The sequence below is a fragment of the Dryobates pubescens genome, chromosome 17 (assembly GCF_014839835.1).
Source record: "Dryobates pubescens isolate bDryPub1 chromosome 17, bDryPub1.pri, whole genome shotgun sequence".
NCBI lineage: Eukaryota > Metazoa > Chordata > Aves > Piciformes > Picidae > Dryobates > Dryobates pubescens.
This window is the reverse complement of record NC_071628.1, coordinates 17,469,016-17,485,629: the sequence shown is the minus strand read 5'-3', so window position 1 is coordinate 17,485,629 and position 16,614 is coordinate 17,469,016. Positions and strand designations below refer to the sequence as shown.

General features: G+C 37.7%; 1 protein-coding gene across 1 annotated transcript in view; it reads left to right on the top strand.

Moving 5' to 3' along the window:
- Positions 1 to 16,614, top strand: part of TRPM1 (transient receptor potential cation channel subfamily M member 1) — a 75,054-nt gene that overhangs the window by 47,485 nt on the left and 10,955 nt on the right. Inside the window, exons 10-23 of the mRNA XM_054168742.1 lie at positions 94 to 194; positions 2,317 to 2,490; positions 3,510 to 3,644; positions 4,586 to 4,636; positions 5,416 to 5,451; positions 6,131 to 6,271; positions 7,453 to 7,482; positions 9,086 to 9,375; positions 9,896 to 10,124; positions 11,593 to 11,715; positions 12,160 to 12,291; positions 13,585 to 13,713; positions 14,590 to 14,841; positions 15,362 to 15,536. Coding sequence (XP_054024717.1) covers positions 94 to 194; positions 2,317 to 2,490; positions 3,510 to 3,644; positions 4,586 to 4,636; positions 5,416 to 5,451; positions 6,131 to 6,271; positions 7,453 to 7,482; positions 9,086 to 9,375; positions 9,896 to 10,124; positions 11,593 to 11,715; positions 12,160 to 12,291; positions 13,585 to 13,713; positions 14,590 to 14,841; positions 15,362 to 15,536 — 1,998 coding nt within the window. The remainder of the gene's footprint in view (positions 1 to 93; positions 195 to 2,316; positions 2,491 to 3,509; positions 3,645 to 4,585; positions 4,637 to 5,415; positions 5,452 to 6,130; positions 6,272 to 7,452; positions 7,483 to 9,085; positions 9,376 to 9,895; positions 10,125 to 11,592; positions 11,716 to 12,159; positions 12,292 to 13,584; positions 13,714 to 14,589; positions 14,842 to 15,361; positions 15,537 to 16,614) is intronic.

Below are 16,614 nucleotides of genomic sequence, written 5' to 3'. Positions count from 1 at the left end.
CTGAACGATTCTGTGATTCTGTGAATTGCAGAAGGCTACCCAATCTTGTTTCATCAGGCATGAAATACTCAACATTTATGGGTTTCCCTTTAGGTACCAATGCATCTGCTCCAGACCAGCTCAGCTTGGCTTTGGCCTGGAATCGTGTAGACATTGCGCGCAGCCAAATCTTCGTCTTTGGACACCACTGGCCAGTAAGAAAGTTTTCCTAGTCACATTTTTTGTTAACAATTTAAAATAAGTGTTGGAATATTCACACCATGTGTTTTGTTGGCGGGAGAAACAGTATTGAATGCTGGTTCATGCTGAACTGATCCAGGTTATCCCATTAATTAATAAAGACATACTTGTTTTGAGATTTCCTTATACTGCCTTTTGCAAATATTTAGCAGTAATCTGTGAAAGACAGAAAGACAATTTCATGGCAAGCAGAAAAAATAATCTTGTTTTATGATTCCTTGTGGCATTTGTTTAAAAACCCCCACATTAACTGGAAACAATCCATAGCTTCAGATACAGCTGGACAATAAGAGTTCTGGTCATCCCCAGTGAACTTTTGTGGTGCACTAGGATTGCCAAGATTTCTGACTGATTCTGTAATTGATGTGTGCTAGCAGTTGGCAAGGTCCCAAACTACCTATGAAAGTATGCAGCAAGGAATTTCAGAGCTGCTTAGGAGAATTGTGTTGCTCACTTTATTAACAGCTGTGAAAAATCTCTGTTTGGATTAATGAAGCAAAATCCTGAGGAGCAGAAGAAACCGTTGAGAAAACAAGCCTCTGTCATGCAGAGCTCTGCCAAATTAACTAAAAAGCAGATCTTCAGTAAAGCTTTAGGTCCTGAAATTGGATTTTCTTTCTCAAATTATTGGAGTTTGATGGTGCATTTGTTGAAGTCAGTGCTGAAACACTGCAGTGCCTTTGTTCATCTGTGTAACTAAACCCTGCCTATTAAGCCACTTGCAGTCTCACTGTGTTTTTGCTTTACTGTGTGAACCATCTGGTGTTGAATTACTACAAATTGCCATGAAGGGACCAGCCTAAAAGAGGCAGCAAGAATGAAGTGCAAGAATTTTTCTTTTTTTGGTAATTAGTTGTCTTTCCTGAAACTCATAGGAGCACTATTCATGTGCACACTGTACATAATGGTGAGATTTATGTCATTTGGAAGCCTGTATAATTAAACTCAAACAAATGTTGCTGCATGTGCTGTTTTATCCCTTCTCTTAGAGTAATGAGATGTTTCCTATATTCAAGGTTCATTAAAGGATTTAATTATCCTACAGATTATGAAGTATTATTAATATACAACATTTATTTGGAATGTTGTAAGCTCTGTATTATTGTGGTTAGATTCAGAGGTACCACCTAACAACTGAAGCCAGCTACTGCTTTGGTCTATTTCATACTCATACTCTGGAACAGTTTCTGGAAGGAGTGTCAGCCAATTGCAATTCACTGTCACTGCAGGTTCACAAGGACTGCTTTCAGATCAGCCTGTGTTACAAGTGGACTGTTGCAGTTTTGTACAGTCTTATGAATGGACTTGTGGTAGCTAGGCAGAAAAGAGTTTTTAAAGACAAACAAAATGGCAGACAACAAGCCTTATTAATGGCTTGCTTCTGTAGTTTTCTGTGCAGACCATGGATTGTTGTATCTCACCTTACATCTTCATGGAGGTTATATAACCTAAGCATTAGCTGCAACAAGTTAAGCCTGCACATCACAGACAAGTAGTGTCAAGTTGTTTGCATGTGTACCTGCCTGTCTTGGGAAGATAGGTTGGAAAGGGGAAGGATGTTGCAAACAGTATATGTGTCTGAAGAGGCATAAAGAGAAATACTGTCTGCAGAATGTAAATGAACCAGTTCCTGGTTTTCTTTCCTGTCCTTTCTGCCTGTGTAGTATGGATGCTACTTGACATCTTATAACAGTATTTTTAAGCTCTTTATGTCCAGCTCCTTACCCTGCTTGTTGCTATTTGACAACTGTTGCAGTCACCGAGAATAAAGAAACTGAAGTGTCACAAAACTGAATAGTGTCTCTTCCCTGTCCTTTTGACACTGATTTTATATTGTGAGGGAAACCCTTGCAGACTACCTGCTTCACTGCTTGGACTTTCAGGGTTATTGACAACATTAGATATAACAGCTTTAAAAAACATGTAAAGTTGTGGTTATGCAAAAGGTCTTTATACTTAAGGAAATTATCATTTTTAGTTGACTTCATGTGAGAAGTGGTGACTGGGGAGTTCCTTTGATTAGTTATTATATGGTCAGTTAGATTTATAATACTTCTAACACATTATTAAATATAGCCTCTAGGAAGCCTTACAGCTCCTGATGGAACAGCTCCTGAGAAGGAAAAGAAATCTCCAGCGCCTCAGACTAAAGGAGCCAGAGGGAAGGGAAAAGGGAAAAAAAAGGGAGGAAAAGGAAAGGAAGAGCCAGAAGAAGAAACAGACCCAAGAAAGCTTGAACTCCTGAACTGGGTGAGATGAAAGTATTTGCACTAAAATTGTTAAATAATTTTTTTTTTTTTCCTTTGGGGTAACAAAGAAGGATAATACATGTTTTCATTCTGTAGAATGCTCATTTGCACATTCTCACAAGATCAGCAGTAGATTCTGTGGGGATGCTGCAATCATTGTGACAGCAATTCCCTATCTTATCCCATGAGCACCACATGCAGCCATACCACAACAGTTCAAGTCAGTGTTTATATGCTGCATCTTCTTCCCTGCATGTCAGAAGAAAATAACACCAATGAACATCTTCATCCATCCTTGTACATGTTATTTATCCAGTGAAGGCAGTTTAAACATCTCCATTTCTAAGTGCTTTGATTGATTAGATTGTTCTGTTTTCTAGATTAAAATTCTTGTGTTAAGACAACTGCTGCTAGATTGGCTCTCCTGTGTCCTACTGAGGGATTCTAACCTGTAGACCATAGTAAGAAATCAGTTAGACTTCCTGACCGACATTTTCCAAAGTCAAAACTAAGTTGGAGAAGGAAGAATTGTTTCTTCCCAAATGATTTGAGTCTCTCTGCATTAGATGTGGGTTATTTTCCTCTGAGGCAGCAGTTTGAGTGGATGATATATGCAAGTTATCAGGATAAAGTATGTCAATCTCTTCTTAAATTTATAAAGTGTGTTTTTCCTAAGTTTTAACGTTTTCCTATCAGGTTGAGCAAGTAAATCTCTTTTTTCATATAATGTGTCAAGCAGGGTATGCCTGATTTAGTTAAAATTACTAAGCAATATGATTGAAGGATATAGTTATACTGCTAAGGAGTTCTTCCACTGCTCTCATCTTGCCCAAAACCTTGTTGGAAAACTTCATTTGTATTGACTTGCACATAGGTAAAATCAATTTTTCTAAATTAATTTTCACTTACAGATTAATCAACATATTTGGGAACTTGAGCATGTCCTAAGTAATGAACAGTTGTTGGACAACCAAGTCTTCTGTGCTCATCCAGTCTCACATTCTCCATTTTACAATTCAGGTGAATTCACTGGAGCAGGCTATGCTGGATGCACTGGTTCTGGATCGAGTGGACTTTGTGAAACTACTCATAGAGAATGGAGTGAACATGCACCACTTCCTCACTATTCCTCGCCTGGAAGAGCTTTATAATACTGTGAGTGAGCAGAAATATTAAAGTGCGCTCCAGTTGCGTTGCTACTGTATTTACCAGTGGTGTCCTTTTTCTTCTTCTCCTTCTGAGATATGCTGGTTTTCCTAAAATCCCCGAGCCCTGACAGTACACAGATATTGGATAGTGGTGAGAGAAGCCATTGCTACTTCTTATAGTTCCCTATTGTTTCCCTGAATATACACATTCCCATTTAATAAGGCTGCTGAAGCTTTTACAAACAATTGCAGTTTATTATATAAATATAGTGATGTATTTGAACTACATGTTCAGAACACTTAAAGAACTAATAGAGAGAGTAAAAAATTAATAACAGACAGTACTGGCCATTAAAATGTCAATTACTTTTCCTGTATGTATACTTTTAATATTATTGAAATAAGCCTGTGAATGTGGCAAAGTACTTACACAGCAACTTTTGTTCTTGGCACGTTGCAGAAATCCGTATCATTTTTTCCCTTGTGGCCCAGCAAAGCAAAATGTTTTCCTCAAAATTCTACAACATCATGTCTTTTAATTCAAATTCTCCACAGCCCACAGTAAAGTCATCAGGAACGTAACTTTTCTAGACTGTTTTTCTTTGCATCATTTCAGTGGTAGTCCAGGGCAGCGTTCAGAGAACACTGAGGTGTCACTGAACACTCCAGTCCCTTTCCGGCTCCTGCAGCAAGTACACGTGCAGACAATACCGCAAACTGCTATGACCTAAATCACCATGTAAAGGATTATAAGGAAGCAACTATGCAGCTATTGATAGAAATGTGCTTTTCATTGTAGCCCAAATCCTTCTTTTCACCCCTGCAAGACTGTGATGGCACAGGTTTGCCTGAAGTTCTGCTTACATACCAGATCACTAATTATATTTGTGTTTGCAAAAAATCTGAAGAATTGAAGCTCTAATGGACTGTGAATGATTTTTGTTTCAGAGACTGGGTCCACCAAATACACTGCATTTGCTAGTCAGAGATGTGAAAAAGGTAAGTTTAACTAAAAGCACCATTACCTTGGTGTGATTGAGTTAACCATGTGAATCAACAGTCAACATTTGAAACTAGATGGTAGCTGTTAAGAAAAGGAGGTTAAATTCCTTCTTGTGACAAGCAGTAATGTCAGTCTAAACTGGGCTGTACTGCACTATGAGTAATTTAAAAACTAAGGAGAAGAAAGTTAAGCTTCTAGTAGTGTAATATATCATTTGAGATTTAGGTTGATACTGTGTCTTCTCTCCCAAGAAGCTCCCAATACAGTATTACATAGGATCAATGGAGGAAAGGCCTGCTATGTTAAGCAGAACCCTGCATTTGTTCCCTCTTGTTTGTTTCCTTGTGTGCCTTTTAGTTACCTTTTTCTTGTCACTCCTACTTTTACCTGGGAAAAAAAATCTGTTCTGTTTCTCAGTGGTCTAAGTTTGTATTCATTTGTCTCCATTACATGTTCATTTGTTCATTTTACATGAATAGGATCATTGTAAGATTTATTGTTGTATTTGCCCCCTTTGAGCTTTTGTTCAGCCAAATTCAGCTACATGAAATGGCCTTTATTCCTTTTTGGCAAGGAAAACTTGGATTTATTCCTGGGAAATTCAGATGTGGAAATCACACAGTACTGTGCTAATGTATAATTCATTATCGACCTGCTTCATAGTTTAACACTTTTCTCATTCATTGTTTGTCTTTTTGAGTGTTACTAATGCTCTTCTGCATTCTGCTTTCTGTCTGTCTCCTTTTCATTGCATTATCATGGCTCACTCATTCAGCGGCAGTCTCGGGGATTTGGTTGGGTTAACATGGAGGTGATGCATTTGCTTAGAACACAGTAGTTTCATCATAGCAACTGTTCAGTTGTGCTGTAGAATCAGTTGTTGTAGGATGTAGCTTGAACAATGAAGCACAATTTTCAGCTTGTGATTCTATCAGAGTCAATAGCACTATCCAGGTTTCAAGTGTAACAGTGACAATCATAGTCTGCCTTTTTCTCTGACTCTGGGCTGTGTATTAATCTAAATCATGTTCTGCATTGTAGTCTTAAGTCTGCAGGTAATATTATGATAAAAAAGTTTTCATAAAATGTAAAGTATGCCTGATATTCACCATAAAATTAAGTCATGCTTTTATACTGGATTAATGATAATAAAAGTTATTTAATTTCATTATTATAACCTGTTCAAACAACTTGGGCTTGTATGGACTCTGCCATATTGTACAAGCAAATCAAATGAAAAATTTGTCCACAATTGTTAAGTACTGCAAACAACAAACCAAAGAAAATCTGGTCTCAAAAATTTGTCATTATGTAACTCAGTTATCATTAATTTAGTACTAATATTCACAGACTGAAACCAGTGGCTTTACAGAATAGTTGTATGCCAGTTTAAACATGACATAGTATAGCTAGCCAGGCAATTTAATGTTTGCTATGTTTTCATATCCCAAGTCCTTATTTTCTATTTATTTAATTTTCTTTTTTGATAGGGAAATCTTCCACCAGATTATCATATCAGCCTAATAGATATTGGTCTTGTACTTGAATATCTCATGGGTGGAGCTTATCGCTGCAATTATACTCGGAAAAGTTTTCGTACTCTTTATAATAATTTATTTGGACCAAAGAGGGTAAGGATGAGTTCAATCTGGATGTGGCCATGCTGATGGTAAAAAATAACCAGCACTTTATTCTTTTGTCTTTGTGAATCACTACATGTTAAATTCTAAAGAAATGCCATAGGACAGAAGTTTAAACTCTAGTAATGTAGTTATATAAGGAAAAATTCTGTTAGAGGATGGAAGGACCCAAAAGGTGGTAAACACATTGATCTGGAGGTGAATTTCCTTCTATTTCAGTAGTTTGCAATCCAAGCATTTCTGACTTTGTTTTTTGCATATATACATATTCTTACTTGTAGTAGTCAAGCCAGTCCTATTGATCAAGTAATCATAACCAACATTAGCCTTAGCTTGGGTATGACAGAGTTTAATCTGAATACAGAAGAGCAATGAACCTGTTACAGTAAGTCCTGTAAAGAACTGCTCAGAGCATAAATCTTACCCAATGGAAACTGCAATCTCAGTAAAATACTTCACAGTCATGTACCAATACTGGGGTGGGGGGGAAGTATGGCCCTCGCTTTGTTAAAAGGTCTGTTCTAAGCAAATGGAATAGTTTTCTTTGTTAGCTTATTTGTTTGGTTCAGCCTTGGAGGTCAAATGAAGCTTCCTACTTTAATTATAGAAAGCCCCACACTAGGAAATTGGAGCTACTTATGGTCACAAGGCCACTTGAAGCCCAAATATTCTGTAGCAAACATAATAGTACATATATAGTGTACCACTATTTGATGGAATGAAAAAATAAACATTTTACATAAAATGTAAATAGAACAGAGGTATTTTTAAAATGGGAAGTTGTGAGAGATTTTAATGTTTATTACAATTGTTACAGTTTCCTATGGGTATCTTCACCCTGCATGTATTTAGAAGCACCTTTTTGAGCTTTAGTGACCATGTGGTGATTTTAATTCTCAAATCAGTATGATTCCTATGACTCTTCTATCTGAATCAAAATCTTTCACCTGAGTACAGGATGGAAAGTATTTTCTAATCTGTTGCCTTCCTGCAAATACAGTTAAAAGGGAGATTCATTAATTGTTCCATTATTGATATGATTATTTAGAAAAGTAAGTTTAATAATAAATGCTGTGCATTTGTAAATGAAAATGTGTTTTTCCTTGGTATTTGTTGGTCTTTGAATTTTCCCTCCCATCTAACTGATTTTCTTTTCTATTTTTAATATTTAGCCAAAAGCTCTTAAACTACTAGGAATGGAGGTAAGTTGGATTTGCTGTAAAATACTGTTCTTTTCATAGCAGTTCTTGGTACAATTCCACTCTTGCTCTTAGCTTTTTCACCATGTCTGGTGAAAAAGGATTTTCCATTTTGCATACAGCCTGTGAAATACTTCTGATTTATTTATTTTTTTATCAGTAGGGTCTTGAAAGCTGCTTAAAGCTTTTCTTTATGTGGCACAAACTGAAGTGTTGTCTTCACTTGACAGTAGGTGCAGCCCATTCTATTCTTCAAAGAGAAAGATGAAAAGAAAAATAAACATTTCTTTTGCTGAAGTGTTCAGTAAATCCAAGTATGTGGATTATTTTAATTTCCCCTGTTAGCAGCTCTAAAACAGGATGTTTTGAATCCTTAGCTATTTGTCTGTGTTAGCAAAGGGGTTTTTTTTTATTTGATATTCCTAGTGTGAGTAGGACCTAATATTTGTCCTCCATTCGAGATTTTCTGTCCTGTGCTTCAGAGATACTCAACACATTCTTCATTGTATGGAAATAATGACTCCTGAATTTTCCATAAGAGAGAGAGGTCACTACTTTCAGTTCTTAAACTGCTGGAAGAAAAGTGCATACTCAATTGTTGAGCTGAGGAGTCATCTTTGGAAACATAGGATGTGAGCCTAAACCCTGAATTTGGATTTGAGTTTGTATTTTGTCATAATGTAGTGAGCATGCTTGAACAGGAACAGTTCTTGTAGAATGGTAATTGCTTTTACTTGTAATCTGCTTCTGAGAGTGGAATCAAGGTCTGCAATGATGATGAGCTCTGTCTACACCTATATATGCAATGTTCTTCCTACATTATTTAAACCCTAATTTTCCCAATCATGGCTTTTCTCCCTTCAGGATCCTGCTTCATTGTCAGTACTTACCTTCAGTTACTTCCATGTTGGTTCCTGTAGTAATGGCCTATCCTCCCTATCCCTTTAAGAAACGGGATACTTATACCTTTCGTTTGCACTGCATACATAAGAGAAGATTGCTTTTTCAAAGGTGAAGACTCCTTTTAGTACCTTCCTGTTAAGGACGCTTCTGCCTGGCTTTTCCATTTGCATGTTACCACACTCTCCACCTGCATATCAGTCTGAAAACTGCTTTGATAGCTTTAAGATATGCAGCGCTCTTCTTCAGGGATAGATGCAGAAATACCAAATTAGAAATTACAGTGGAATGTGCTCATAGTGAATTCAGGTTTCTTAAAGCTTCTTTGACGCTGCAGAGGAATTAATTAAAGATTAATTAATTGCAAATCAACTTGTGCAATTACAGATGCAGTAGAGATCGACTTACAATGCAGCGTAAGGTGATGCCTCCAAAACAACAGAGTTCTACTGTACTTACCCAAGATGGGTGACTTGTAACTAAGTATGCAAGAAACAGTTCTCTGAATAAAACATCAAGCTGTGTGTGCTAACCCAGTGCATGCTCTGTCACCTGTTCTTCACAGTTTGATCACTATTGCAATGCATTGTTGCAGACAGCAAAACATATTACAATTTTATTAATATGCCCTCTCATTACTTGCACTCTGCATGGTGCATTGTTAGCTAGGCTGTTAAATATTGATGGGAAATTTTTTTCTTCCCAGGATGATGAGCCTCCCACCAAAGGGAAGAAGAAGAAGAAGAAAAAGGAGGAAGAGATTGATATTGATGTGGATGACCCAGAAGTTAGCCGCTTCCAGTACCCCTTTCATGAACTGATGATTTGGGCTGTGCTGATGAAACGGCAAAAGATGGCGCTCTTCCTTTGGCAGCGAGGGGAGGAAACCATGGCCAAGGCACTAGTAGCCTGCAAACTGTACAAATCTATGGCCCATGAGTCTTCTGAGAGTGAGCTGGTGGACGACATCTCTCAGGATCTGGACAACAACTCAAAGTTAGTAGATGCAGAGCAGGCTTTATGTCAACTTGATGTAGGGGATTGTCTGACCCGCTGAGAAGCTTTACTTTTAGTAAAATACAATTGATTTCTAGAATGTAGGTTCACAGAATGCCATTTGAAGCAGATTTATCAACAGTAATCTGAAGCTGAAGGCAACTCTAGCAAGGAGAAAACTTGCTTTTTCTTCTAACAGAAAATATTCTTCAGCTTCTCTCCCTGTAAAAATAGTTAGTTTTATTTCACAAAGTCATGTTCAGGATTTACTCAAATAAGTTAAGGGAAATCTGATTATATAGCCAACCTGGCTTTAAGATATCGATGTAATTCTCTCTGCTCACTAACAATGTGTTTGGAACTATTGTATACTGTCCCTTATCAAGCCTTAGACTAAGTTGTTCTTGCCACTGTATGTGTGTGGAAAAACATAACGCCCTGTGAATGGAATTAAAACCACAGATATGAGCAAACACTTATTTCTAAATCAAACTTGTTGAATTTACCTTGCATTTTCCAGAGATTTTGGCCAGCTGGCTGTTGAACTTTTGGACCAGTCCTATAAACATGATGAGCAGATTGCCATGAAACTGCTAACCTATGAACTGAAAAACTGGAGTAATTCTACCTGCCTGAAATTGGCTGTGGCAGCTAAACACAGGGACTTCATTGCTCACACATGCAGCCAGATGCTCTTAACAGATATGTGGATGGGGCGGCTACGCATGCGGAAAAATCCAGGCCTTAAGGTATTTCTGTTCTACAACTGTTTTCAAAGAAATAGTTTGTTGCATGTAACACTGAATTATACATAGTGTAGAACATAGCAGTTTACTAATTATAGATGCTTAAAGAACATCTATATGTCTTATGTAGATGAACATCTATGTTTAAGGCTAAATTGTTGGTTTCCAAATTCAGGATATCTAAGCAACGTTACTCCATGACAAAGGAAAATAGAATCCATAAAAGGCTTTGTATGATTGGAACCTGAGAATGAAGTTGTAGCTTTCAGTGAATGATGAGATCTGTTCACTGAAAACACACACCTTTGATTAAAGTTGGAAACAAGCAAAAGGATCTCCCTCCATTAGGGGTCCACACAATAGGAATAGAGAGAAAATGAACCAGATGTGGACTTGTGCTTCTTAACGTTGCTTAATATTGTACCAGATGACACAGAGTTGAGACTCAGTGTTGAGTGAAATCTGTGCAATCAGATATGAGCAAAATCACTGTATGATTTTTATTTCCCTCTTCTGTTATTTAATGGTATAGTCTCTTTAACTTATCTTTATATTTCTCAACTGTTGGATTTTGTCAAAAAGTAGTTATGTGGAGAAACTGTCACAGACAAGAAACATGAATTGGGCAACGTTAAGTAAGCAGAGCAGTGTTTGCTTCTGTGTGTTTTCATGTCAATACAGTTCTTTCTTTGGTACATTTTTGCTGTCTACCCGAATGGAGACCCACTGTGAAGGTGCCACCTTCAGTCTCACATCCTTAAATCCCCCATTACTGACACAGTGCTGTGCTGATCTTCTCAGGCCATACTCCCAAGCTTGCTGACGTACACATTGCACTCTGTCATTCTCAATTTATTTCTGCTTTCCCATATTTCCCTCTTAAAACCTGTTTAAAATCTTCAGGCAAGTGTCTGGCCATTCAGAGTGTGTCATGGTGCTTTCTGACTGTGTTTAATCAATCCGCTAATGTCCTAGTTTCATTCTCTGCATTCTTGTATTTGCTTCTTTTCTGTACAGTGGCAACTCATGCTTGTGTTTCTGTTTCTCAGCAATTTCACACAGTAAGAGAGGTCTGCCAGTGCTATCTGCAAAGCTTATTTTACATTTCACAAGTTTTGTAAATATTAAAGCTAATTCTATCAAGTGTTCAACTAACTATAAACTCCAGTAACAAACCTGAAGCCCTCTTCCAGCTGTCACTGTGTCCATTCCATAGAGTTTGTCCGCACAGCTCTAGTTCTGGAGTAGTTTCTTAACTGCAGTGTATTTGTGGAGATAGAAATGGTCCAGGGTGTCATCTTTCCATACAAGATCTTACTGCCAGTACTACATATTCATTTTTGTAGGTTTAAGGATAGCAGAGTGTCTTGAATACTATACAAAAGAAAAGATTGGTTATGGTATTTGTCTTGTTACAAAATTTCTTAATGTAAACAATACCATCTGAGTTGGATTCTTTCTTGGTTTACAGGTTATAATGGGGATTCTCTTCCCTCCCACCATCCTTTTCCTAGAGTTTCGGAGTTATGATGATTATTCTTACCAGACATCAAGAGAAAATGAGGAAGGCAGAGAAAAGGAGGAGGAAAATGCGGTCAGTAATGGAGATTATTAAGAAATTCTAATATCTTAAGAGTGTTGAGCTTCATAGCTTTTCTAATTAGGCTGTAGGGCACTCTGGTTAAAATTTTAACTGCTTCTGTGTGAAGAGTTTGGGAGTGTATAGGCTGGATTCTCAGGGCATGTAAATAGAATAGGATTAACCAGGTTGGAAAAGACCTTCAAGATCATTGAGTCCAGCCTATCACCCAACACTATCTAATCAACTAAAGCATGGCACCAAGCGCCCCATCCAGTCTCTTCTTAAACACCTGCAATCAATATAGTTGCACAGATTTATGGAATTTGTATTTTTAAGAAGAGATCTGTTGCTTGGAGGAAGCAATGTGTAGTTAACAGTTGGCTGGAGCTGTATCTGAGGAAAAGATACTATTTTTACTGTTGTTTATTGATGAAACTGACAACTTTGCTATTCCAGGATGCAAATGCAGATACAGGCTCCCGAAAAGGAGATGAAGAGAATGGGAAAAAAAAACAAAAGAGCCTCCCAATTGGAACAAAGATCTATGAATTCTATAATGCACCTATTGTCAAATTTTGGTTCTACACAGTAAGTCACAATGATTAGACTGATAGTGATTTTTTTTTTTTCCTCACAACTGTAAAAATAATTGCTAAATAGTAACTAAATAAAGAGCACTGACTTACATGGAATCTGATGAGTAAAGAACTCCCTTTATTCGGGGAAAAATGCGTAGACAGTGAAACAGAATGAATAGCTGAAGCTTATGCTGTCAGCCTCTGAAACTCCTACATACTTTTAAGAAAGCCCTGTCTGGCTATTCATATGCCAAACTTAGTGCCAGCTCCACAGTCCAGTCACTCAATCCAGATTAGGCTGGATTCTCTTGTGTTGTAAAGGCTCTGGCTCCTTTTCTGCATTGAAATATACTTCAGGGCCCAAGAAATAATACCATAACATCAGTGCTTGCTATTTGCTCTGTTCAAAGTTAGGCTCAGATGAGTGCAGCCTAGAGAGAAGCACAGATTCCAGTCTGATATAACTTAATTGGCACTTCTTTTTAATCAATTAAAAGCAATTAATCTAAAATATTTAATTTAGACAAGCATCTAGTCTTCTCTGTAGTGCCTCAAGAACTACCTGGTGCTAAACTTCATTTTAATAAAAAAATTATTCATAGTACTGCTCATGCAGTCTGTGTGTGCCCTGTAAAAAAGGACACAGGTTTATTTCTCATTCATAGTTAGGACCTTCAATAGCTAGTATGTCATAATACTTTGTAGAGTTTTAGATCCAGCACATCAAAATCACAAAACACTATTCTGATCCCTTTTTGCTGCACATATTAATAATTTTAAAGCAAGATTCCTATTTGATTTCAAAGAAAAGTATTCAACATTGTTTCATAGTGCAAAGAAACTACATTTTCATAGATGAAAAAAGTTCCAGGCACAGAGGACCAAATTTAGAGTGGTTTGGAATTGTTGTTTTGCTTCTTTCAACAAATGAGATCATTCAGCTGTCTGGATCATGTGTTCCACAGCAGCTGTCATTCCTTCAATTGCTGGAGGACCATGACCTCTGCCAGCACGTATGACAGCTATAGGAAGGGCATTTGAAGCAAGCTGCTTCCTTTGGAGAAGAAAATCTTTCACTTGTGAAAGTAAAGGTCTTCAACAGCTGCATTTACTGTGAGGCATGGACACACTAGCATCACCAGTTTGATGTTTACACTAGTAATTACAGTGACATCTCTGTTGACTTCTAGCATAAGTCCAGAATGTCCCAGTGGAAACTAATGGAGACAGATTTTTTTTGTGTGTGTGCAAGAAGCCTGGGATCCATCAGCTGATGCCCATAAAGGATTTTATTTTTTTGTAGATATCATACCTGGGCTACTTGATGCTGTTTAATTATATCATCTTGGTGCGGATGGAACGATGGCCATCAGTCCAGGAATGGATTGTCATCTCTTACATTGTGACACTGGCTTTAGAGAAAATAAGAGAGGTAAAGTCTGATCATACCAACATTTCCTAATTTTTAAAAGGAGGCTTGCTTTTAGAGGTAATAATGATGTAGACTTGTGCAAAGGGCTGAGAAGCCGTATTTGGAAACAAATATGGATGCCAAGTCAGTAGTCCAGATCTCCTGGTTTAGATATTACTGATTAAAACCTACAACAAAAATAGGCTAATGAAGCTCAAATAGAAACAAAGATGAAAATAGAGCCCAGAGAAGACCAAGAAAATGACCAGAGGATTGGAACACCTCTGCTATGAAAAAGGGCTTAGACAGTTGAGGTTGTTCAACCTGAAGAAGGCTCCAGCAAGACCTTATTGCAGCCTTTCAACACTTAAAGGGGGCTTAGAAGAAAGAGAGAGAGTTTTTACCTATACCTGTAGTGAGAGGACAAGGGGCAACCATTTTAAACTGAAAGAAGGTAGGCTTCAGTGGGACATAAGGAAGAAATTTTTTGATGAGGGTAGTGAGGCATTGAAACAGCTTGCTCAGAAAAATTGTAGACACTTTGTCCCTGGAATTGTTCAAGGTCAAGCAGGGCTTTGAGCTCAAACTGGGCTTTGAGCAACCTCATTGTGTGAAAGATGTCTCTGTGTGTAGCAGGGTGGTTGGACTAGATGATGTTTCTAGGTCCCTTCCAACACAAGCCTTTCTATGATTCTATGAAAAAGAAATGTTGCCTGCTAGTAACTAAAAATATGCTGTTTGAGAACAATTTTGCTGGCAGCAAAGGGTTTCTCAGGCAGTCAGTGAATGTGACAAGATTGGCCTCTTTTCTTGGACCATTGTTTTTAAAAAGTAGCTTGGAGATTTTCCTAATGAATTCTTTGTTGTTGTTGTTGTTTGGTTTTGTTTTTATTTCAGATTCTGATGTCAGAGCCTGGCAAGTTGAGCCAAAAAGTGAAAGTTTGGCTCCAAGAATACTGGAATATTACTGACCTGGTGGCTATCTCAGTATTTATTATAGGAGCAATTCTTCGCCTGCAGAGCCAGCCTTACATGGGTTATGGAAGAGTGATTTACTGTGTAGATATCATTTTCTGGTACATCAGAGTACTAGATATCTTTGGTGTGAACAAATATCTGGGACCTTACGTCATGATGATTGGAAAGATGGTTAGTGCTTAAATTGCTATAAATTTTTCTATTTCAGAACTTCATGGGAACTAAATTCAGTTCTGGTTCTTAAAAGAGGTTTTTTGCCCAAGCTGGACTTGGAATACAGGCTGTGAAAAAATTGCCATGTGAATTGCACACCCATACTAGATGATGCAGTACTCTTCTTAATCACTGCTTGGATCAAGAGAGAATTTTTATTTATTTTTTTTCCAACCTGCCTGGCACAAACCCATCAGTTATCCCTCTGCAGCCACAGAAGGGCACAGCATAAAGCACTTGATGCAAAAGAGAATAGAAAGAGCAAAGATTTTAGATTTTGTCTTTTTTATTTTTTTAATTCTAGTAAATTACTGGGTGTACTGCATTTTTATTTATCCTTACTTCATGAGCAGCAGCTAAAGGATAATATCCCGAAGATTATGGGAATGTGTTTGTTCTCTTGATGCTTTCTTGTTTACTTTAATGCTACTGTGCTAGCCGGTGATGTTAAGAGCCTCTGTGTGGTCTTTCCATGCAGATGATTGACATGCTCTACTTTGTGGTCATCATGCTTGTGGTTCTGATGAGTTTTGGTGTAGCCCGCCAAGCTATCCTGCACCCAGATGAGGAGCCTTCTTGGAGATTAGCTCGCAACATCTTCTATATGCCCTACTGGATGATCTATGGAGAGGTGTTCGCAGATCAGATAGACCGTAAGAGTAGAATTCATAGTAAGAGTCTGTTTCCTGTTTCTGAGGCAGATGATCAGATCCAAATTAATGGTTACTTTTAATTTGGAATTATTGTTTTGTCTTTATGACTGTGTTGTTCTTGTTTTCCTGTGACAGACTCCAGAGACTGAGCAATTTTCTGTTCCCCACCTGCATGTCCCATCTCTAGTTTATATTCCAGTTCAGTTAATACTGAGAGTAATATGGTCTAGAATACTCTTCTGCCCAAGAATATAACACTGTTACGTGTTCTGTTTACTTGCAAGGGTCAGCAGAGATCATTCTGAAGTGTCCATTCAAATCAATATTTTACTAATATTTCCAACAGAAGAAGAAAAAAATACATACCTTGCACAGGAGATGAGATATCCTTTCATCTCCAGTGCACAGCACAGGCAATAAGCTAATACATTTTTACTCCCATAGATGCACCTATCAAGTTTCTAGAAGTGTTTCCATTTCATGAATCAATCATGATCTTCTTTTCTACACATGTGGGAAAACAAAACAAAAAAGGAACACTCCTTTAGCTTTGAGTGCGCAAATAGCCTTTGTTATCCTGCTCTGGCAGGGCGGTTGGACTAGGTGATCTTTTGACGTCCTTTTCAGCCCCTAACATTCTGTGATTCTGTGATATAAAATCTGCACAGTTTAAAAAACTTCCCAGGTCAAAAGTTTTGCTGTATCAGTAGCTTAAACCTAAACTAACGTGAAAATGTATGGGTTTGGCTATCCAAGGAGTTTTACTGGTATAACTAGACCGTGTTACAATTATTCTATAAATTTCTTATGTCTAGAAGCCAATGGAATGATATTTGAACCTCACTTTGCTTTCAGTGAGAATTTTTCACTCTGATCTTTCTGTGGCTCTCCATAAACACCACGAAAGCAACCTCAGAAGTCACTAAAGGGTGATTGCTATGGGCAGTCTAACATGACTGTGTTGAGTGCTTACGAGTAGTTTTGCCAAGGTCCACAAGTGCAAAGACTATATGGAAAAAGTATTACATCAGATTTTCAATCTGAAAGCAGGTAGTTGGACTTTTGTCAAGAGCTTCAC